Here is a 24810-nt window from a genome sequence, read left to right as displayed (position 1 = left end):
ACTAAAATATCATGGCAATATATAGCCAGCATGATATATATATATATATCGCTAAAATATCGTTACGATATATCGCCAACATGATATATATCGCCAAAATATCATGACTATATATAGCCGGCATGATATATATTGCCAAAATATAGTGACCATATATAGCCGGCATGATATATATATATCGTTAAAATATCGTGAAAATATATTGCCATTATATTGTCTAGTTGATATCGCTTGGATTATATTTTTTCAATATAGCGATATATCATCTGGATGATATATCGCCCAGCACTACTAGTGATGATACCATAGGGAGCATGACAAAGCAAATGCCCCCCCCCCCCCCTGCAAATGAGAAAAAGCTGAAGGTAAAGTTTCCCATGCACTTTGCACCATGCCGTGATGCATACGGGATGTGGGAGATGGTGTGATCAGCACCATGCTCCGACTGCCTTTACCCCACATATTCTTCGATTTTTTTTTTGCCCAATTTGAAGGTGCTTAGATCAGCACCATGCTTGGGCAGCCCCCATGCTCTTTTGGCCCAAATACGCATTGGAATGGATGTGCACTAAATTTGGCTGCTCTCAGAAAATATCGCCTCACATCTCGTTTATTCACTCATGTTTCCTGGCCCCATCACTTTACAACATACGAGTTACGCAATATTCATAGAGAAAACATTCTCGGCCTCACGTAGAAGAATAATTAATTTCAACCTCACCCCCCTCCCCCAACACAATTGATTTGACATGAATATTTTTCAGTGAGCAAAATATCGCCCTATCTGCCCATAGAAAAAAATGATCACTTTAGCTGGTGAGTTTTAGAAAAAAATGATCACTTTAGCTGGTGAGTTTTCAGCTTCATTCTGATAACCAAATGATATAGCGTTCATTTGTGAAAAAAATTCAGATTAAAAATAGTCTAACAACATCCAATCATATTGTCTAAGGAATCTAAATGAATTTCCATTGAAGAAAAAGTACCGTTGTTATCCGGTATGGCAAATACTTAATTTTTTTCCATTTTCAATGTTGCAATCAAGAAGAAAGGAAAAGTTTTTACAAACTTTTTTTTGTTCTCGTCAACTATGAAGAATTAAGTAAATGTGTGGTCAAAGAAACAAATGGTGATCGAGTCTCGTTGTCAATTTTCCACATGCATTTTTGTGGAGGGGAAGGGTGAACAAAGACACCTCAGTCACACACATTGTGTCCAAACTCTAGGGAAGGCAGCATTTAGAGAGAATCGGTTTGGCAACAGTGCGCTTGTTGTCTGAACCCACGGCAGAAGGATTGGCCCATCGTCTTCACGGGAAATGCAAGAAGTGCCATTTTCCCTTCCTGTCCCTCAAGGGAGGTATGACAAATGCAAGTTGTACCCTGCCCCCCCACACCCCCCGCCTTCCACTGACCATGCCTCTTCGCTTCCTCCTCTCGCACGAAAGCCTAACATCTGGAAGTTCAAGGTTGCGTGGTAAATGAAACAGCTGCAAAAGCAAGAAAAGGGAGGGAGAAGTGGCGTAGTCAACGGAACAGGTTTCTGCCAAATTTTAAGACATCGTCACAGCTCGGAAAATGTATAAAGCGAGAAACGGGAGTTAGAGCGAATGTAAAATCGAGGTGAATGTCTTTTGCCGGTGCCTGACTGGATGAACGTATTAAGCGGGAAAATGTATAATGCAGGAACGTAAAATCAGGGTTTCACTGTATACCCTTTTCACCACTATCACTTGGATATACTGTGAATGTTTGTACTGAAGGAGACATCCCATTGATAATGTAAGGAAATATGACACTTTGTTTTGTATGATTCAATTGTTTCACTTGTGTTCAAGGGTTAAGTTGTTTGCTTTACATAGAAAAGAGAAGTAGGTTTGTGCATTGAGAAATGAGTCCACACTCATGGTTCTTGCAAACAGAGGGTTCCAAACCTCAGTGGAAATATCAACATATAATAACAAGAAAGGCTAGAGAGATTGAAAAATTACAAAATTCCTTTTTGCATCAATCACTTCACACTACTCTCATTTAGTCATAACTTTAAAAATGATCAAATATTTTATTGAAAAATTGGCTGCATATGAAAAAATCCCATAATTCCTCTCAAGCTTGTGAATAGTAATAATTTTCCAAATTCACTGTTTTGCAGTTTTAATACAAATCATAGAGAAATGAAGTCATTTTCGTGGAAGCTAATGTAGGTACTTAATATACCTGAATCTGTATAATATTCTTATTTCCATTTGCAAGAACATGAATGTAGTTTATAATTGTCAGGGAAAAATCTAAATTTTGTCCTGGAAAACCTGGGAAAGTCAGGGAATTTAATTTCTGCTTGTCTGTAGCCACCCTGATTAACAAAAATATGAACATTTTTAAAAATGGTCAAGCAACTAATCATTGTTCTCATTTTTTATCATTTGGTTTGGATTGACCATGTAATTTTAGATTTTTAAAAAAATATTTCTGCAAAAGGTATCGGTGTGGTTTATATGCAATAATATTCAAACTACACAAGTTCAAACAATACACTGCATAAGTGTAGAAGAATACGAATGTGAGATCATTTTATGTCATTCCATGAATACTAGAACCAATCGAAAAAAGCAAGAGATATACTTCTGTTACTGTATAAATTCAGATATTATAACAAACTAGATAGATTCTTCAGCTACACAAAGTGTTCATACATTTAATTAATGCATAATTGTTTATCCTTCTCTCTCCCCTTTTGTAAACCACATGCTTTTTAATTGTAAGTTTGAGAATTTTATGCATGCTTTTTCGTTTGTTTTTTTTGTACTCAAATGTTAAACATTGATCATATCCAGTCCAATTGAAATAATAAGTTTAGTAACTAAGTGTTGTTAAGGTGATAGGTGGCATCTGGCCATTGATCTTCCCTTCATGAGACCCCTGGGTTCTATAAAATGGGGATCCTTCTATTTTCTATTTTCTCATCTTCCTGCATTGATCTCACCTTGACTGGAAAGTTCAAAATGGTGGAACATCTCCTACAGCAATACAACACAAAGCAATTTTGATACTGTTGTGGTAACACTGTACAATTCAGTTATGCTGTTAATTTTGAAAAAATATTCCACATTGAAACTCAACAATATAACATTTTCTGATTCCAGATCCATATTCAGGGAGATCATAAAATAAAATTGATCTTGTTTAATTTAGCATAGAGTTTTTCTGGACTATTTGAAGAACATTTTTGCAATTGCTATCTTAAGAAAATGTTTTAACTAGGGCTGAGCCAATATTACTTTGAACCAATACTGATACTCTTACCAATTCCCACTTATATCAATGCTTGAAAACTGTAACCATTCAAACCAGTTCAGGAAATTTATTAATTGGACGGCTTGGGTGTAAAACATGGTAAGTGACATTTTGGTCATTTCTGAGTTGATTAAGAAAATTGGTTATTAGAAGCTATACTGTAGATAAATTGTTTTCGTGTTGTATTTACCAATTTCAGAAGGCTTCACAGAGTCCAATGCAAATTTTATGACATGACAATTTCACTTGAAAATTGAAGGATGAAACATTTTACTTTGTACTCAAAAATGATAAAAATGTCACCATGTTTTACACCCGAGCCCTTCAATTGTAATATGTCGGCATTGTAATTGAACTGTAAGCACTGTTTGAAACATTCTTAATTTCACATGAGATAATAAATTAATCACCTACTTCATTTTTCTCCACAATGCTGTTGCAATGCTGGCCATTCAGACTCCACGAAAGTGCTGTGTTTCATTTTCGTATACTCGGCAAAATACCCAAACTCCTGAAAAGTATCAGCTGGCATCAATAATTACATTCCAATCAATACTTTCCAATACCAATACATCGGTATCAGCTCAATTCTAGTTTTAACTTTTGTAGTTTATCTCGTCAGGATCTTTGCAGCACAAGGAAGTAAAAAACTTTGCAATATATTGTACTATAGTAAAATTAGGTTATTTTTCTAAGATCCAGGACAGTTTTGTACTTTCTGAAATGTATTAATTATATTCTTGTTAATAAGGCATGTACAAGGGTCGTTCAAGGTTGACCGGGATTTTCGTACGTAAAAAATCGATGAATAGCCGGATCATGATGAAACGTGCGGGTGACGTAATGTATTCCTTCGCGAGTAACTAGTGCCTGGCATGACGTATTTCGTGCATGTGCAGCAGTTGCAGCGAACATGGCGGCAAGCAGTGTGTCTGTGGCTGTGGAGCAGCGGTGTGTAATCAAATTTCTCGTGAAGGAGAAAGTGAAACCAGCTGAGATTTTCAGACGATTGCAAGCACAGTATGGTGAACAAATGATGTCGCGGACAAGAGTGTACTAATGGTGTGAGCAGTTTCGCGAAGGACGGGAGCTGGTGACAAATGAAGCGCATGGACACATTCGCCCGACTGTAGTCACACCAGTGAATATCGCACGTGTTGAGCAAATGATTCTTGAGAACCGGCGAGTAACAGTGCGGGATATTGCTGCCGAGGTGAATATCAGTGTCGGGAGTGTTGAGACAATCATTCACGACCACTTACGCTTCCGCAAAATCTGTGCAAGGTGGGTTCCCCGCCAGCTGACATTCGATCAGAAGTGGACACTCAGGACGGTCTGTGAACAGCTTCTGAATCGGTTTTGAGCAGAAGGTGATGAATTGTTGCAATGCATCATCACGTGTGATGAAACATGGTTGCACAATTCAACCCCAGAGACCAAAAGACGCAGCATGGAGTGGCGGCATAAAGGTTCCCCGCCCCCCAAGAAAAGCAAAACGCAGCCGCTGGAAAGATCATGGCAAGTGTCTTCTGGGACATGAAGGGCGTTATCCATGTGGATTTTCTGTACAAAGGGAGCACAATTAATGCCCAGTATTACTCCACATTGTTGAGTGGTGCTGTACGAAAGTCCATTCGCAAGAAAAGACCTGGGATGTTGTCTGGAAATGTCATTCTTCTCCATGACAATGTTCGCCCTCACACGGCCAATGTGACAACAACAACTCTGGCTGACATGCACTGGGAAGTTCTGCCCCATCCCCCCTACAGTCTGGATTTAGCCCCCAGTGATTATCATTTGTTTGCACCCCTTAAAGACCATCTGTGAGGGAAGAAATTCACGACAGACGAAGTACTGCGGAGCGATGTCCTCCAGTGGCTATGACAACAACCAAGTTCTTTCTACGCCAAAGGAATTCGGGAGCGGCCAGAATGATGGCAACGGTGCCTCGGCGTGCACGGAGAATACTTTGAAAACTGACATAGTTTGGTGTTTCTTCTGCTACCTATTTCCTCTGCAGAAATAAAAGTCCCGGTCAACCTTGAACGACCCTTGTATGTCAAATAAGAAAACAATGCACTGCTTTTTACAAGTTCTAATATTTCAGTTTGTAAATTATAAGTTTTGGTTATGAAAGCTTGAAATAATGTTTATGGTGGAGAACAGTTTGGATTATTGTATTAGTGTGTAATGACGCCATTTGTTTGTTGTGCAGCTCATTTTAGTTAACAGCTGTAACAATGTAGAATTAATGGCATTAAGGTAAACTATTTCTCATGTGTTACAGCTATAAAGATTAGGAGTATATTGTTGAAGTGTGTAAAGTTGGATATAGATATAAATGCCAAAGCATTTCAAATCTATATCTTATTATTTTAAAATTACTTTACATTTTGTTGCAGCATATGTACACATCCCTAGCAGAGATTCAGGTACAAAAAGAAGAGGATATAGCAAGGAATCCTGTTTCCAATCCTGAGTCTGACATAAATCTGACACCAACTGAAGTTTTGTATCAGGTAAGCATGTACAGTGAAACCTCGATTTTATGTTTTTTCAGGAGACCAAGGTGAAAGAACTTAAAATATGGAAAAATGTAAAATTGAGGAAAAATGTATAGCATTTTGCTCTATTGGGATCATCAAGATTGAATTTTTAATGCAGAAAAATGTAAAATTAGGGTTCCACTGTATTCCCATTCAAAGCAAGACTCAATTCCTTGTTACTGAAATAAATTACATTTTGATAGTAGGTCATCACAGTGCAAACAAGGGTTATTTAAAATCAAAATGTATTTCAAACTTTCAAAATGTGAAAATAAACTACCTTATTCTTTGTTCATGGTATTTAGTTAGAAAATGACAATTGTTATGAAGGAATTAGAACAGATGATTTTTTTTTCTATTATTTGGGGGGTGGGAAGTCAAATAAAGGTAACATTTGTTTTCACTTTGCTTCATGTGCAGATATTCTAATCTGGACTAAACCTACTATAGTTTAAAATTGGATCTGAATCAGAAATGTGGAACTGGATCCCTCTTAACCAATGTGCCATCACTAAATATTGGTATCTGTATCCACCCTCACCTATAATCAGCCCGTATGCACACACGAGCAAGAAAATCATGGCTGAAACAATCCCCCCCCCCCATTTGCTGATAGGAAGGGAGGGAGAAGGCACTCAGCCAAGGGAACACTTTTTTGGCAAACATTATGACATCGGCTCAGTTAGGAAAATGTATGAAGTGGGAAATGGGAGTTATGATGCATGTAAGATCGTAGTAAATTTTTGCGGAAACCTGGATGACAACGCATTAAGTGGATTCACGATCTTTAGTTGGCTTACGTGGCTTAGATTATCTCTAACAGTTTTGCTTTTTTATGAAGTGTTACAGGGAACAAAGAACACGTTTTGAATGAAAGCGCATACCGGAAGTTGTCGGCTACAAGGCCAAGAGTTGCTCACTCATGGGAATCTGCTGAACTGTAGGTCAGACAGACAGATGGGCCGAGATTTCCAGGCGCCACGCATCTGTATTTTGGAACATTCCTGCGATCTTATCTCTCATTTCTCAAGGTGATGTATTTATCGATGAAAGAGCTTGACCTGCCATACACATTGACGAAGACTGCAATTCCAGCAGTCATTTCGGACTGTCCCCCCCACAAGAGTTGTCAGTAGCTCTTAGGACAAGGAAACAAGTCAAGGTCGATTTAAAATAACATCCAAGCATATTCGATCTTCTCTTCTCACGTATCCACGAGCAAGCGGAATCACAATGGCAAAACAAGCCTGGCACGTTGGGTAGCAGCTGTCAGGTGCAGGGTAACATTGGCATGCTTGGAGGGAGGGGAGGGCAGAGATCAAGTTCTATTGGATATCACTCAAGCGTGGTGTGGTGGTGTCTATTTGTAGATCATACCCACTTGAAGCACTCGTGAAGGGAATGAGTGTGAATAAAACGAGTGCAAAAAGCATGTTTTTCAGCGCATTATATAAAGGTTTTTTTTTTTTTTGCTTTTCCCCATCAAAAACGAGGGTGCGCATTATACATGCACATGCATTATACTCGCGTAAATACGGTATATCGGATTCTTAAATGTACTAAATAGCAGATCCCATTATACTCGCGTAAATATGGTATATCGGATTCTTAAATGTACTAAATAGCAGATCCCGTTATCAGCTGATAATCTCTCACCACCTTATTCATTTATCCTTTCCCTAATATTTGTTATATGGTGAAGATAGTAAACTAGCCTACATGCAGTTGTTGGCTAATTGTGTAGTAATTGTATTATTTTCTTTCAACAGGCCATGCTTCCCAGTTTACCTCAGTACATGATAGCTCTTCTTAAAATTTTATTAGCTGCAGCTCCTACCTCAAAAGCTAAAACTGATTCCATCAATATTATGGCAGATGTTTTGCCTGAAGAGATGCCGTAAGTTTATTTATTATTATTATTATTATTATTATTATTATTATTATTGCAACTCAACCAGAACTGAAATCTGGCATACTATACTGTGATTGCTATACCAGTTGAGCTACTGAGCAATAGATCATATTGCACTCTCAGCAGATGGAACCATTTCCACTCAGTAAAACAACATAGTGCAATGTCTGGCAGAACCAGTATTGGGTTGGTACAGCAGCAGAATGGTATGCAAGAGATTCAGGTTTGATTCGCAGCGAAGTCTGTATTTGTCACCAATTTTCTACAATAGCCCATCTTTTGTGTGTTCTAATAAAAGTTTATTTGTTGCTAGCATTGTTTTTCAAGTTCTCATGAACTTTTTCTGACCAAAGCTACAGTAAGTGTAAATTAAAATGAAAAATAAAGTTAGATCACCATAGAAAATAAATAAATGTCTTGTTCTACTGCTCAGTTATGTTCAGATTATCATTAGCCAAATTATCTGCTTTGTTTGCTTAACTTACCATGATACTTCAGTTTAATGTGAAATGTGTTTTCATTATAATTAGTGTTGTATTTTTAATTGTAATATTTTCAAATTTCATATATTGCATTGCTTAAGAAGGTATTAAGGGAAATTTTCAGTGTAATTGAATTTGTTTTTGAAATTATGTTATTCCAAATTCTTTCCAAATGCTATTCCAAATGTCCACATTAATGTCAAATATTATTTATGTACAGCAAGACACAAAGACAGATGTGCTTATTAAAACATAATAGTTGATGCCTTGTCACATTATGCTCTGTAGCATTCAGTGGTCTTTTTTTGTGGAGCAACACATTCATTTGAACTTGGGGTCACCATTTTATCAAGAATGTGTACACAATTCCCCTTTTGATTAAATACTTCTTGAAAGAAAAATTGGTTATGAGAAAAAGGTTAATATGCATAATATACCAATCTATGAATGTACCATTGATATTGGAAAGATATTTCTTCAAATTCAATCATCAATACCAACTGATAATTTTTCAGATCTTGAGCATCTCGTAGGGTCTGTAGAATGACAAGTGGCACTTTTGCTGAGTCTGGAAGTTGTATAAATTTTTAAGTTTGATTAAGTACATGTCAGTATTGTTTCTGGTAGATCAAAAGTTATGATTTCAACAGAATACTTAAAAATATATGAACCTTTGTAAATATTTGTAACAACCTTGGAATGTTAAGGTTTTCAAGTATTCGAACCAGTAAGGGTATGAGCATTATTATCAATTCAAAATTAATTCAGCCCCAAGTCTAATGCATAAATATATGAAACTGAAGCCTTCCTTTAAAAGTAAGCAAGAAGTACATTTTTAAAATAATTTATTAAATCTTATGTTTCTTAATTTTTTAAATTCTTGGAATCCCAAACTGAATTATAAAATATTCTACTTATTAAATTTTTCATTTTTTTTTTCAATATGATCTTTTGGAAGGGGGAAACAATCCTGGTCATATTTTAATTAAAAAAATGCCTGTAACTAAATTCTTGTTAATTCTAAGAGCTGATTTTGTCCACATGCAGTAAATATTTGTGGAGATTCATTAATATATACCTGAATTTTTATCTTGAAGAAACCATCCAAAATATTTTGAAACATTTGTGAAATTATACATTCTTCGCAGATCACTGCATACACAATAATTGAGTGGCTCAGGAGTAAAATTTGATAATCCACACTCCGTTCAAAATTAATTTAACATTGAATTCAGTTATTGCACAGTCACCAGTTGCTATACAATAGTAAATTAAATTCCTTTAGTAGCCTGTAATTGTTAGAAATGCATGGAAACATCTGTGTAACCCATAAGCTACAATGTAATGAACTAACATTAACCTCATTTTTCTCGGTTTCGTACTTTTGTGTGTTACTAAGTTTTACTCCCGAGCCACTCAATTAACACAGGTTTCAAGTTTTAAAAGTTAATAGATGTAGCAATTAAATTCATGACAACACAACAAGACATACATGATGTTCATGATTTGTTATACACACAAAGTGCTTATTTTTAAAATTCACTCGGTAAGTGTTCCAGATTCTAAATTTTCCTTTGCAACTATAAATCTGAAATGTAGAACCAGGTTCCAAAAAATTGTTCAGACAAAGTTTCTATACAAGTCTTTACTAATGCACTAAAGGGCTAATGCCAAAGTTTGTACTGTGATCAGCAGTTCCCCAACTGTTTCTGTTCATGACACCCTTAGTATATCAGAATTTTTCTCTGGTGCTCTTAGTATTTTAGGATATTTTTGCCCCTTCCCCACTGTTAGTGTATTAGTATCTTTTATGGTGCCCTAAGTAATGTTGGAATATTTTGTTGATATTAAATAATAGTTTTTATTCTTATTTTAATTTCACATATTTTGCATGTAGGGCATGCTAATATAAGAATTTGGCTTGGACTGATATGAAATTTTTGCTGATACCAACAAAGTACTCATAAAATTTACTGATACCGATAACTAGAGCCACATACTTATGGTAAATAAAAGATGAAGATTTCGGTACAAAAACTTGGCATATTTTGGATGAAAAGCAGTAGTATATAAAATGGCATTTTGATGTTAAAATGGTGAATAAAAACCTAAATTTGATTTAACTATACTTATTACACAAAATTAACATTTCACTTCTGATAGCATACTTATATAGTTATCAGAATATTAAGTTTATTCCTGTGTAAAGGAGTCCATTTTTGCTTCTCAAATATTTATAGCAGAATTAATTCATTTTCCGTGATTTGCATAACTTGCAGGATAATCCAGACCTCAAAAGGTGTCGCGTTGTTAAAGTAACCCTAAATTTTGTGTTTGAGTTTATTTCACATTGTGCAGTTTATTTTTCATCATATAGTGACAAAACATGTTATCAAAGTGCACCTCACACCTTTCAAAAACATGAAAAATTAACACTACAATGTGTTATTTCACATTTCGTGTTTTTGTCAAACAAAATATGCATGCCCCTACCAATAACCAACATTCTGCCATTGTGATATAAAATTCCCAATGTTCCACGAAGCAACTGAAAGACGCTTCCTAATGCATGTAATTAGGTAACTATATAATGATTTTTGCCTTAAAAACAACTGTGTACTTAGATATTTGCAAAATCAGAATGTATGCATTATATCTTTATATTCATAAAAATATTGGCACAAAGTTATAGATTATTTATAGAAATATCAGATCAGTAAAATTATCAGCAATTTTACTGATACACCAGCAGTGGCAGCGATTTGTGATTTGCCACCCCCCCCCTCCCCCCACTATTGCCACGCACTATGGTCTCTCAATGCTCACCTTGTCTACCAAGAAAAAGTAAACTGTTCCTGCCCCCCTTCAGTTTTCAGTTCTTGGCCCCCAGTTTTGACACTCAATCACTGCCACTGTGTGTGCTTATATCAGCCTATACAGATAACATACCCATCCCTAATAAAAATTAAGTACTTTTCACAATATATTGTGAAGAAAAAGTAAGCAAAACTTTCTCATTGAAAATGTGTCTTGGACAAAATTATCATGCCTGTAGTGTTAGTCTGTATCTGATTCATTTCATGGTTTATAAATTTTATCTGTGGTGTTAATTTTACAATTCTCTAGGGTGTCTTAAGTGCATAATATGTGGCACCCTAGGGCACATTAACTTAGTGTTGTTTACAGCAGCAGCATGTTCTTATTACAATTTTTTATTTCAGAATGACTGTGTTGCAATCAATGAAGCTTGGAATTGATGTAAATAGGCATAAAGAAATCATTGTAAAGGCTGTATCTGCCATTATTTTGCTACTTTTGAAACATTTTAAGATAAACCATGTTTACCAGTTTGAATTTATGTCCCAACATTTAGTATTTGCCAATTGCATACCTTTGGTACTGAAATTTTTTAACCAAAACATAATGGCATATGTGGGTGCAAAGAACACGTAAGTAATATATTTTGTTAGATTAAGTTCTCAGTGTTTTTGTATGCAGGCACACTAAAAACTCGTTTATTTTTTGGAAGTCCAATTTATGTGAAAACATTTTTAATAAATTTTAAAAGTACACAAACGTTTTTCCCTCACTATAAATAATATTTAAGAGCATACACAAGTGATTTCACTTGATATACCATTGTATGCATAATATATTCTATAACTCTTTTAATAACATTATTCAGAACATTGTATCAATAGTGAGAAGGCTTCAGAAATGGTGAATTTTTTTAACAATATCTACAGTCTATCTATGGTAATATTAGTTTTAGTTTTCACTGTATGTAAACTACATTGGTTACCATGAAATGTAATAAATCATAACACTCTTGTCACTACAGTACATGTTTAATACAATATACAGGAATACAATGAGGAAAAGTGCCAAAAGGGCAGATAAACAAAAATGTGAGAGGTAGGAGACAATAAACACTTACCACAAATATAAAGTTGTTCCTATATCATGATCTGGCTGCATGTTCACAAAGTAGAAACACAGACTATTGAAGATGCCTGTTGGTACATCACAGTGTAGCCAGAAAGACGTGAAGGTCCTTTTACCTTTAATACAATGTATTCTGTATTATAATTAATTTAATTTATTTGGATAAATGAGTTTTTAGTGTGAGTTATTTGTATGTACAATATGTTCTACTTATTAAGTAGCTAGAAGGATATTACTCCTAAAAATATAGAGTAGGTATTTTGGATGTACTGATATAAAACTGGATTTGTATTTTATCATGTAAGGATATACAATTTATAGACACTGATCCAGTACATTAGTTATGCCTTCATATTCACCATTCATAGTCCATACATTTCACATGTTACATAGAAACTCATCTCTGATACTTGGTTCCTTCCCCCTTCCCAATAATCAATTACCATTTAGTTTCTCTTCCCATTGTTACCTTTTCTAAAACTTAGTTAAGTGAGATTATAGGTCTGATGTTTAGCTAACATATAGTGACTTTCTCACACACTATGCCATGTACACCTGCCGCAAAATGACTTTGGACCTCGTGAAATCTGCCGTAGTTATCAGTCTATCACTTTGTAGCCTTGTATCTAGTGTTGTTTTGTTTTGAACACGGAATTGTTTCTGCATGAACGTATCTGGCAACAGTGTATCACTGCTGATAAGTGAGTTCATTTCATCTCATATTGTTAATTGACGCAGAAAGGGTGACTTTCTGCTGTAGTGTGTGTGATAAATTGCTGTGTTTTCATGTTTTCCAATGAAAGCTCATTCCAACTGTTCCGAATGGGAGCTGCTAAGGTTCGACGTCCATCATCTTCAGATCGATACGACCCAAAGTATACAGTTCCAACCGTTAGGCACTCCCAACTCTTTAATGGTGTGGGGGTGTTTTTCAGGTGAAAAGGGTAGGGCAGGTTTATATTTTTTACCGCAAAATGTGACGATGAATGCAGAATGGTTCTTAAGGATCATTTAGTGGATATGCTTCAGATCAACAAGTGTGATATTTTCATGCATGATAACTAGACTTCGGATTTTTAGGTTCTAAAAAGTGTGCTTTTAGGTTCCTAAAATAGGCTCTAAAAATCCAAAAATAGGTTCTAAAAACCTTAAATTAGGCTTGAAAATCCTGAAATAGGTTGCAGAAAGACTTAATTTGGTACAAAATTTCTGAAAAATACATTAGATATAAAACAAAATTTCACAAGAACCATAATAACCAAATATTAATTTTCAAAACAAATTTTCATTTCTTTATATCATTTTCAAAATTATCCACAAATTATTATAATACTGCACTTGTGCTGTTAGAAAAAATTACTTGTTGATATGAAAAATGAATTAGGTATGTATAACTTGCTGCACAATATCAGGGTAGATACTCACTTGGAATTCCGGGATTACACATGAATTATTGGTTCCGGAAATTATGCATGAATTATAGGCTCTGGAAATTATTCATGAATTTTGGCAAGACATGAAATAAGGTAGAAGCGGATGTTTTCCCATCCCATTTTTTTCTCCGTAGACGTGAAAAATTGCAACTTTTATTAATCCAAATCCCATTAAATTTATACATGTTTATAAATGCTCTGAGGTAAGTTTCCCTGTTTAGCTTTTATCTAATTCATTTTTTTGAGGATGGAAAAGAAAGCTACATGGAAAATAAAACTAAATTTTCTCAATCCGTTTACTTTGTTAGTGTCTTTTACAGAACAATCTATCTGATAGATGGAAGATTATTACAAAATAATATGTCTGGAAGTTGATTAGGTAAATATTTTGGTACATTGGAATCAAATAAACCCTTTATATTGTCAATATTTTAGTGTGTGGAAGGGAGGGTGAGAGTCTGTAATACGTAAGGTTGGAATAGAGAAAACATCTGCTTGTATCCTTGAAGTTTTGGAAAGTTCACCTTGAAAACCAGGAATTGTGACCACCATGAATCTTTTTGCGATATCCACACTCAAACTCCACCTTTTGTCTGTGAGGATCATTTCATGTGCTGAAAATTATCTTTCAACAAAAACATAGTCAGTAGTGCAAATTTGAATGCTGAAATATTACTTCACAAGGCGTGAATGCCAAAAAGGACCAAACTGACGCGAAAGTGAGCAAGGCCACACAGATCAAAAGTTTGCACTTGGGACTGTGCAGGCAGTAGAGACGATTGGGTGCCAAACCTGAGAATGGGGAGAGGGGGGAGGGCAAGGACAGTTTACTTTATCTTAGTAGGCAAGGCTTAGAATTAAGAGTCTATAGTGCAGGTGTAAAAAGTAGGGGGTGAACTGTCCTCTTTCTGACGTCACTGTTACCTGCAGATAACAGTGACATCAGACATTTTTTGTTTTGTTTAATGATTTGATAAACATCATATACTTGGAGGGAGGGAAATCGACAGAAAACATATGTCAAACATGCTAGTCATTGAATTATTTCATCACCAAACTTAGTAAATACCTCTGCGAGATATAAAGATCCTGTAAAACCTAAAAAAAAGGTTTAATTAGGCACATAAACCTAAAATAGGTTCTAACAACCAAAATAGGTTATTTTAGGCACTATAAAACTTCGTCAGTTGTTTCCTTTTTTAATGAAATGCAGATATAACTTGTTATTTCTTATTTACCTGCAAAGGAAAAAATAGGTTAAAAAACCTAAAATCCGAGATCTAATGATAACGCTCCTTGTCACATGGCTAAGAAGATAAGGAAATGGCTTGAGGAAGAACAGATATAGATGAAAAACTAAATATGCTGACCAAGGCAGTAATTTATTTTATTATAAACATAAACTAAACGTAACGTTTCAACCTTCTAGCAAGGTCTTCTTCAGACTCTGTATCAAGTCCAAAAGTAACAAGATACAAAAACAGGGCATTATATATACACAAAACATTACTCCCTCCAGACTATTAGAAAGTTGTTCTGGAACTTTCTAGCAGGTGGCTTTCACTTGTCAACTGTACTTTCACCTAAAAGGCTAAACATATTTACTTCCATATGTAATGTGGTTGGGCTTTATATCTCATGCTCTTTTTCCTTCATTTTCTTCCTTTTCCTCTCCTCTTTCTCTCTTGTCCTTTCCACTCTTTCTAACACCTTCTTCCATTATTTGTTTAACTTCAGTCCCCCATTCCAGTTCATTGTGTCTTCTTCACCTTTCTTCTCCATTTCCTTGGCTTCATTCCATTTTCTCACTAGCATTCTCTTCTCCCTTCCTATCTGCTTAGCCTCATCCCACTCTCTGTCATGTCCTGTTTCTCTCGTGTGTTTAAATATTGCATTTCTCTCTCTCTTAAGTCGTACATCATCCCTATGTTGTTTCAACCTATCTTTCAGTCTCTTTTTCATTTCTCCTATGTACACACTCTGACATTCTTTACATTTTACTTCGTAGATAATCCCTTCCTCTTCTCTGTTTTCCTTTTTCTTGTTTGCATTCTTCGCTATTCCTAAGATGCTTCTCCCTCCCGCCCTTCCTGTAAGTTTTAATTCCCGCTTTCCTAAGCACTTTGCATATCTTTTCTGTGCCCTTCCCCATACTCCTTATTCCAAACCTTCTCTCTTTTTCTTTCTCTTCCTCTTTTTCTTTCTCTTCCAATTCTCCAGTTCCTCTTTTCTTCCTTCTAATGTTTATGTCCAGTCTATCTTGCTTCTCATAGCCATTCTTTTCCAGCTGTTTCCATAGGCTATTTATTTTGCCTTCTTTTACACATTCCTTCGTGCATATTTTCTTTATTCTGTCCTCCATATTCTTTATGAAATTTCTTTTTGTCACCTCACTTACATCACTTCTTTGGTGACAGAATACCCCTGCTGCACACTTCTTCTGATGCCAAGCGGTTTCAATTTCTTCTCCTCTCTTCCTTTTCATCAATATATCAAGGTAGCTTAACTTGTCTTCTTCTATTTCAAGTTCCAATAATATCCCTCTTTCTTCATCTTTTATTTATTTGGCAAGAATGTCGAGTTTTCCTCTTCGTTCCCTTCCATATGCCAAAACAATCGTCCACATATCTGCAAAACAGAATTATTTTGTCACCTCCTTTTTCTATCACTTTCTTTTCCCATTCATTCATTTCGAGGCCTCCCTGATGGCGCAGTGGTAGCGTCCTCACCTTGTAATCAAGGGGTCCCAGGTTCGATACCCGGTGGATGCACATAGTGGTTCAGATCCCACTTTAAACTGTAGGTCCAGTCCCGATTAGCCTTACTGTGCATAAAGTGGACTTAAAACACCAAATCAATCAATCCAATCCCATTCATTCATAACCAATTCAGCCAATGCTGGGCTTAGGCTAGAACCTATATTCAGTCCTTCACTCATTAACATTATTTTATCTCCCATTATACTGTAACCATTATTCCAAGTGGTTTCCAGTGCCTTCACTACCCTTTCACTATCCCATTCTCCTATAATTTCTTGTCCCATTCTCTTTTTAATAATGTCCAAAACGTGTCCCCTGTTGATGCTCGGGAACATATTTTTAAGTCTAAGCTAAACATTGTCGTCTTCATCTCATTTAACTTAAGTCCTTTTATGAGGTCTACTACTTGTTCACTGTTCTTAACTGCTCTGCTTTCTTCCTTTGTTACAAACACTTCAATAACTTTCTTTAATTTCTTTTCCAAGGGTTCCAAAATATTGTTTCTGCAGTTCATTACTGGTCTTAGCTTTATCTCCTCTTTGTGTATCTTTGGAAAGCCCTTAAAACTTGGTAGTCTTCCTGTCTCCTTTATGCATTTCTTGAATCCACTCCTCCTACAGTCTTGTATGACCCTTTCTTTTATAGTTTGTTCTTCTTCTGTTCCACAAATCTCCTCATATCCGTTTTTTTTTTAGGTCTTCCAACTTCCTCTCGTACCATTCTCTTTCCATCACCACAATTGCTCCTCCTTTATCTGCCTGCTCTATCACCACATCATTTCTTGCCTTGATTTTCTTCATCCCTTCCCTTTCTTTTTGACTCAAATTATTTACTTTTCCTTGTTTTCCCATTTATTTCTTCAGTATGGCTGCTGTTCTTCTTCTAATCTTGTCTCTTGCTGGTTCTTCTTTTATATGGAGCACTGCTTCTTCAATGTCATATATAACTTCCTCATAATCTACATTTCTTTCTTTAACTTTGAAACCTCTTCCTAGTTAAAAAAAAAAGCTTCCTCTTCATTTGATAGGTCTACATTCTATATTACAACAACTCTTCTTCTGGTATCCTCCTCTTCTTCCTCTTCTCCCCTTTCTTCTTTCCATCCTAGTCCCTCTCCTTTAAGAGAGAGAGAAATGCGATATTTAAACACACGAGAGAAACAGGACATGACATAGAGTGGGATGAGGCTAAGCAGATAGGAAGGGAGAAGAGAATGCTAGTGAGAAAATGGAAGGAAGCCAAGGAAATAGAGAAGAAAGGTGAAGAAAACACAATGAACTGGAATGGGGGACTGAAGTTAAACAAATAATGGAAGAAAGTGTTAGAAAGAGTGGAAAGGACAAGAGAGAAAGAGGAGAGAAGAAGGAAGAATAATAAAGGAAATAGAGCGTGAGATAAAAAGTCCAACCACATTCTATAAGGAAGTAAATATGTTTAGCCTTTTAGGTGAAAGTACAGTTGACAAGTGAAAGCCACCTGCTAGAAAGTTCCAGAACAACTTTCTAATAGTCTGGAGGGAGTAATGTTTGTGTATATATAATGCCCTGTTTTTGTATCTTGTTACATTTGTAATTGATACAGAGTCTGAAGAAGACCTTGCTAGAAGGTTGAAACGTTAAGTTTAGTTTATGTTTTTAATAAAATAAATTACTGCCTTGGTCAGCATATTTAGTTTTTCATAATCATGTAAACAAGGCTTAATGGAGATATAGATGTTAGAGTGGCGTGGGAATAGCCCCGATCTCAATCCAATTGAAAATTGTTGGCATCGTATGAAGCAATTCCTGGGATAGAAGAAAATTCAGAACCTACAGACCCTCCAAACAGAACTAAAGAAAATGTGGTTCATTGACATGGACTTAAATTACTTCCGAAGTCTTAGTGATTCCATGCCTAAGTGCATCCAAATAGTTCTCAAAACTAAAGGCAACGTGACTCCATACTAATGTATGCATTTTTTGCTGTATCTAATAGCTTAATAATAGCTTTTCACATGAATTTTCTGTATTTTTTGTGCTTTTGTTATGAGGTCCAAATTCATCTTGCAACGTGTGTACATTAATTGCACCATAGATCATAGATCCAGTCTCGAAAAATTTTGTTTCTTGGCCTGCAAAAGCCAGGAAATTTTGATTATAAGATATTATAGGCACCTTGATAATTTTATGATTTTTTTATTTTTGTCTTGTCTTTTTAACCTTTTGAATGTCTTTTTTTACTTTTCCCTATTGTTTAACCCTGTCTCGAGAGCTGCTCATAAAACACAGTTGCAGAGTTATCATTGCCGATGTTTCTCTTTCATGCTCCAATTTTTTTCTTCTAAATTGTTTGGTCAGTCTCCCTTATATAGTTTTGTATACTGTTGTCATAGTATTTGAACACCTCCTGCCACAAGGAGGCATATCAATGGTCACAGGAGAAATAATGGAAAAATAACTAACTTCTGCAAAAATAGTTTCCACGTTAGAAACTGTCGCAAACAATTGCCAGTGACTTATAGCCAGCCCCCTTGGCAGAGTGGTTAGCATACCACACTATGACACCAGGGGTCCCGGGTTCGAATCTCGGCCTGGATGTTTGTGAGTGTCCATTCATCAATTTCATCATATCATCACTCATCCCCATCTTTGCAAATTAGCCAGAAGTGGCACAAAAAGCAAAATAAAAATAAAGCAAATCAAAAGCCAGTGACTTATTATGGTAATTGTGTATAACATGTATATATCAACAGGTGTAAATACTAATTATGTCTACATATTTTTCAGTGTTTTCAGTAAATCATGAACAATTTCATTAAAAATTGTTTCTGTGGTGTAAAACTTTTACTATCATGTTTTCTACCTTCTGACTTCATAATTTTGTGCAAATAGGTAAGGTTAGGCAGCCAGTTTAAAAATCTTTAGCAATAATAATAAAAACATGGATAAAAGTGAAATTGTGATTTCCTATGATTTTTCACCTTCTATCGAAACTTATTGCAACATCGAGGAAAGTGGCGTTGTTTTGGTAGAATTCAAGTATGCACCTCCCAGCACACAGGAGGCATATCATCAGTATCTGTCATGCAAGAAATAATGGAAAGTAACTTTCTGGGCACTGCAAATTCTTAACATAAAAATTTAGCTGCTGCTCCACTTCTGGATATTTGCAATTCTTCCACAGGAAAGCCAACTTCTTGGATGGAGCAGCCTTCAGCTTTTCTTGCTTTTACTATTCTCTTACATTTGCCTCACCCCTTCCCCCTCAACATTTGATTTGACAAGAATATTTTACCATCAATGAATAAAATATTGCCCATCTGCCCATAGAAAGAAATAATCACTTTAGCTTGTGCGATTTCAGTTTCATTGTGATAACCAAATGATATAGCTTTCATGAAAAAACTTCAGATTATAAATAATGTATAACTAGATCCAATGGTATTTCCTTAGGAATCTAAATGACTTTCCATTAAAGAAAAAGTGCAGTTCTTATCCAGTATCGGATAGCGGAGTTTGGCAAACCCTTCTTAATTTTTTTCCATTTTCCCTTATTTTCATTCCCTTCAACTTGGAAAGATTTCGTAAATGTATGAGCAAAGAAGAAAATGGTGACCGAGTCCTGTTGTATATTTTCCACTATCATTTTGGTGGAGGGGGAAGGGTGAACAAAGACATTTCAGTCACACACTTACATTGTGTCCAAACTCTAGGGAAGGCAGCATTTAGGGAGATTCGATTTGGCAACAGTGTGCTTGTTGTCTGATCCTGAGGCCAAAGGATCGGCCCATTTCATCTTAAGGGAATGCAAGAGGTGTCATTTTCCCTTCCTGTCCGTCAAGGGAGGTACGACAAATGCAAGTTGTGTACTGCCCAGTGGTGCAACCACAGGGGGCGGTTGCAGGGGGCATTGCTTTCCCCAACCTTGGACGGAAATGACTTCTAGGGGGGCAAGAGGGCAAACTTCGAAGGCCAAGTGTACCTGCAGGGGGCAATTACCACCCACAACTTCAAATTTTATGTCAAATAAAAATACTTTTCGTAAAATTTTCTTACTTTTATCAAGTTGAGAACTGTAGCTAGGGGGCTATGGGAGTCGGCCCTGGGCGCCGAATGATCTAAATGAAATTAATTTGTAAAATTGATTCATTGATTTGTAGTTTTAAGTCTATTTTACACACAGAAAAGCTAATCGGGACTGGACCTACAGTTTAGAGTGCAATCCGAACCACTGTGCCATGTGCCTCTACTGAGTATCGAACCTGGGACCCCTTGATCACAAGGTGACAATTACACCATCGGGGAGGCACAAAAGTTGTAACAGAGATAATGCATTGGTGTCCCATGAAATTATTTGCACCCTATTAAATCAGTATTGATTTCAGCCAGCAAAATTGAATCCAAATTTTCTTCCTCGCTTTGCTCGCATTATTTCATTATTCTCTGTAATGGATTGTAAATTACCAGACAGAGTAGTAAGACTTTTCTTCGTAAGAATTTTCTTCACAACTGGTTTAGCACCAACTTCTACCCCCTTTTTGCATAATTTACAATAACACCTTTGATACTACCACCACCACCACCACCACCACCACCACCACCACTACTACTACTACTACTACTACTACTACTACTGCTACTAGTGCTAATAATAATAATGTTAGTCCCGGGTTCGAATCCCGGTTTGGCATATTTGTGAGTGTCCATTCATCAATTTCATCATGTCATCACTCATCCCCATCTTCGCAAATTAGCCAAAAGTGGCACAATAAGCAAAGTAAATTAAAGCAAATCAATAATAACAATAATAATTATGTTATAATAATATCATTATTATTATTGGTACGTTTATCCTGGTACTTGCCCCCCAAACTGAAATTCATGGTTGCACCTTAGGCACTGACTCCCCCCCCCCACACTGAACCATGTCTCTTCGCTCCCTCCTCTCACATCAAAAGCCTAACATCTGGAAGTTCAAGGTCGTTTGGTGAATGAAACAGCTGCAAAAAAAGGGAGAAGTTCCATGGCCAACACACAGCCTTCTGGAAAATTTTATGACGTCGGCACTTTTTGGAGAACATATAATATAAAGTTGGCAATTGGAGTTAGAGCAAACATAAGATCAAGGTGAACATTCTATTATTTAACATAGCCTCTTGCCGGGATCGGGATGGCTGAACATATTAAGCAGGGTTTCACTTTATTTAGTTCTTCAAATGTTTCTGAACAGTTTTTGTTTCTTGTCCCAAAACATTTTGTTTACAGATAGACTTTCATTCTTGTTTCTCAATTATATGTTCTACCAGTTACTGCATAGCTTTATTATTATCAACATTCAAAATAGTATTTCTCATTCACCCGTGTGTGATAACTCCCAGGTATGAAAGATGTCCACTGTCTTGAATTACGAACACTATCTTATAACTTTCCAGTTCTGATGAAGACCCTGTTGTCCACAGGTTGAAACATTGATGTATTTTATCTCTTCCTATCATAAAGTACAAGCAAATAAGCCTCTTAACAAATCACGATCATTAACATTAAATAAATAAATAAAATCGATTAGGTTTTTCAATCTACCAGTCAGAATAATTCAGAGAAATTTTCACTCTTTTGCAGATACATGTAGACTATTCCACATTGTTGCCTGTACCCTTTTAGAAAATAAAAATAGGTTAACTTCATGGAGGAGTGGTCAGCAAAATATGCTGATAGGTCCCAGGTTCGAAGTATGATCTGAGTCCTCTCCGATGGTGTATTGTTAATGTTGTTTTCTTGTATTCAAGGGGTCCTGTGTTTGATACACTTTAAACTGTAGGCCCACTCCCAATTAGCCTTTTTGTGCATAAGGTGGACTTAACAAACTCAAATCAAATCCAACCTGTTCATTCTGTTTGTCCATTACCAAGTTCATCATTCATCTTTATCATTGCAATTAACCTAAGAGGTTGAAAAGCATTGTAATATAATTAAATTAGAAAGAAGATAGTTTATGTACAAGTATTTATTTTAGATGGAGATTCCAAGATATATGTTAATTTTCTGACACTTTGTTGGAAAGAGGTAAATATTATCTCAAGAAGGTTGAAAATGTAAAATCAGAATATTAGGTATTAGCAGACACATGATATTTTTTAGCATTGAAATTTAAAAATTTGTACTAATTTGCTAGATTTCATATTTTCATTGATTTATCACCATGGATGTGAGCAATGCATAGCATTTAAATGGAGGTGCAGATGTGACCACAAGGTACACACAGTCACAGAACGGCAACATTGGCATAGTTTGAAGATGGATTTGATGGAAACAGCATTGGTTAGTTTGAGGAGTGAATAGCTTCACAAGTGGCTCATGTGCATATCAACACTGAACTGCGTATTTCATTTGCTCTAGCTGGTGGAAAATGTGTAACGTGAGTCACCTTTTTTTTAACTGTTCAGAAAAACTATGGCCTCAGGTACGGTATATTCATAAGAAACCATTTGTCATATTTCTTGCCACTAGTTGTCAGCAGTTTGCCTGTGCCTAACCTTAAATAAGTGACTGTGTCCCATTATTTTGATTCCAATTTTTCACATGTGATTGTAAAACATGTAGGTGAATCAAACCAGCATGAGCAAATAATGTAAAAACTGAAATATTGGGGAAAGATTTTAATAACCTACTTCTTTTTTTAGTAGCCATCACAATATCTCTGAAGTACTGCAGAAAAACCTTGTTAACTCAAAGTTCAAAGGAAAAAATATTAAAACAAATTTGAGTTATGTTCACATTAGAATATTTCTCTTATTCTTTCAAGTAGAAGTGAAGTAAAAAATAACTTCCTTCTGTAAGAAACATTTTTAACTGATTAGAAGTCAACAGTTTCATTGTTAATTCTACACCCTGTTCCACTCATAAAATGGAAAGGAAAGAGATGGAATCCCTGGAAATAGCTGTTTTCAATGACTGACTGTGACCTAGGGACAGTTTGAGATAAGGAAAACTCTTTTTGTTGGGTCTGGTGGCAGAGACTTTTGTTACCTGGTTAGAATTAGGTGTTCTAATTCAATGAATTAGTTCACTCAAAAGGAATGACTTTAAAGATAGCTTTGAATTTAAAATTGTGTTTTGATTGAAATTCAGGAAACACCGAAAAAGATTTGAATTAAATGGTACTTTATATTAATTATCCAATACCTGTTTAAAGAGGTATCATAACCGATAAACTTCTGTTACTGATGTATGTAAATTTTTAAACACTATACTTTCTCCAATTAGTGTTTTTCCATTTAAGGTAACAAACTGAACTGCATACAATATTAAGAAAATGGTGAGGGTACATTCAGTTGGAACTTTGAAAAGTTTCTGTTGCAGAAAATTTTCACATTATGAGTAGTTTTATTTCTCATTGCATTGTTAAAATTTTTACATCTGAAAGAGTGATGATTTGTTTGGAAAAATTTTCAGACCCTTGCTTGTTGCTCAATTCATTATACATTAAACATTAGAAGTATAAAATAGTGCAATTTCAGGAGGAATATTCTCTCATATCAAGTGTTTTACCTTGATATTTCCTTGATATTTCTTGTGTGCTACTTAGAAAGAAAAGTGCAGTTATCCTTTGGTCGTATGTTCAATGATATTTCAAAATACATGTAAAATGAAGAATCTTTTATTATTATTATTATTGTTTTGAAATTCATGGTATTTTGTACTTTCTTGTATATAAGTATCTATTTTGGGGCACAGCTGATAACAAAGTACTAGTATCATCTGAATTCAGCATTATTGATATTTGTGAATTTCACTATTGTTCTGGCATCTGGACTCTCACGAAGAGAGATGATTGCTCCCAATACAGGTATTCCTGTGAATTCCACAGCAAAATTTTGCAAGGAAATTTTACTTCTTTCATAGCGATTTTATAATCCTGTGTAATTGCAGTAGCAAATCATAACATTTTAGAAGAAAACTTTTCTAGATTAATATATTAAAGTTGCAGTTTCAGTTTCGACCCTTGTAACTGTACAGAATAATTTAATTTTCACTAATTGTGCATAGTAAGAGCCTTGGTGATCTAGTCTGTAGGCATCTGACTACCAGGCTGGGTGATTTTGGGTGGTGTCTTTCGAGCAATTCCCTTTATGGAGTGGCTCTGGGGGTCGTCCAACTTCTACCCAGGTACCCTGTAGGCAACCCAGCATGATAAAGGTGGCCAGTGTGTGGCACTGATCACACCATCACCACAGATGGCGGAGGTGGTGAATAAATGGCACCTACGTCCTGTAACGCTTGATTTAGGTTTGTTATTGAACCAACCCAACCGCATATATTATTATATGTGGTTGGGGCAATTTAGTCAATATCATAAAACCCAATCAAGCATTCATAATTATGTATTTTACATCGCCCTTACTACACAGGTATCTGGCAAAACCGCGAGATAAACCAAATGAGCAAGAACGATGTAAGCCCTT

General features: G+C 35.7%; 1 protein-coding gene across 2 annotated transcripts in view; it reads left to right on the top strand.

Annotated features, from left to right (window-relative positions):
- The window catches only part of Strip (striatin interacting protein), a 165787-nt gene that overhangs the window by 98688 nt on the left and 42289 nt on the right, over nt 1-24810 (top strand). For both annotated transcript variants that reach the window (XM_083117463.1, XM_083117464.1), the window contains 3 exons: nt 5696-5812; nt 7609-7736; nt 11455-11682. In XM_083117463.1, the coding sequence (XP_082973589.1) occupies nt 5696-5812; nt 7609-7736; nt 11455-11682 (473 nt within the window). The remainder of the gene's footprint in view (nt 1-5695; nt 5813-7608; nt 7737-11454; nt 11683-24810) is intronic.

Source organism: Lepisma saccharinum, chromosome 2, assembly GCF_977018435.1.
Source record: "Lepisma saccharinum chromosome 2, izLepSacc3.1, whole genome shotgun sequence".
Lineage (NCBI taxonomy): Eukaryota > Metazoa > Arthropoda > Insecta > Zygentoma > Lepismatidae > Lepisma > Lepisma saccharinum.
This window is presented reverse-complemented; position numbering and strand designations above follow the sequence as displayed.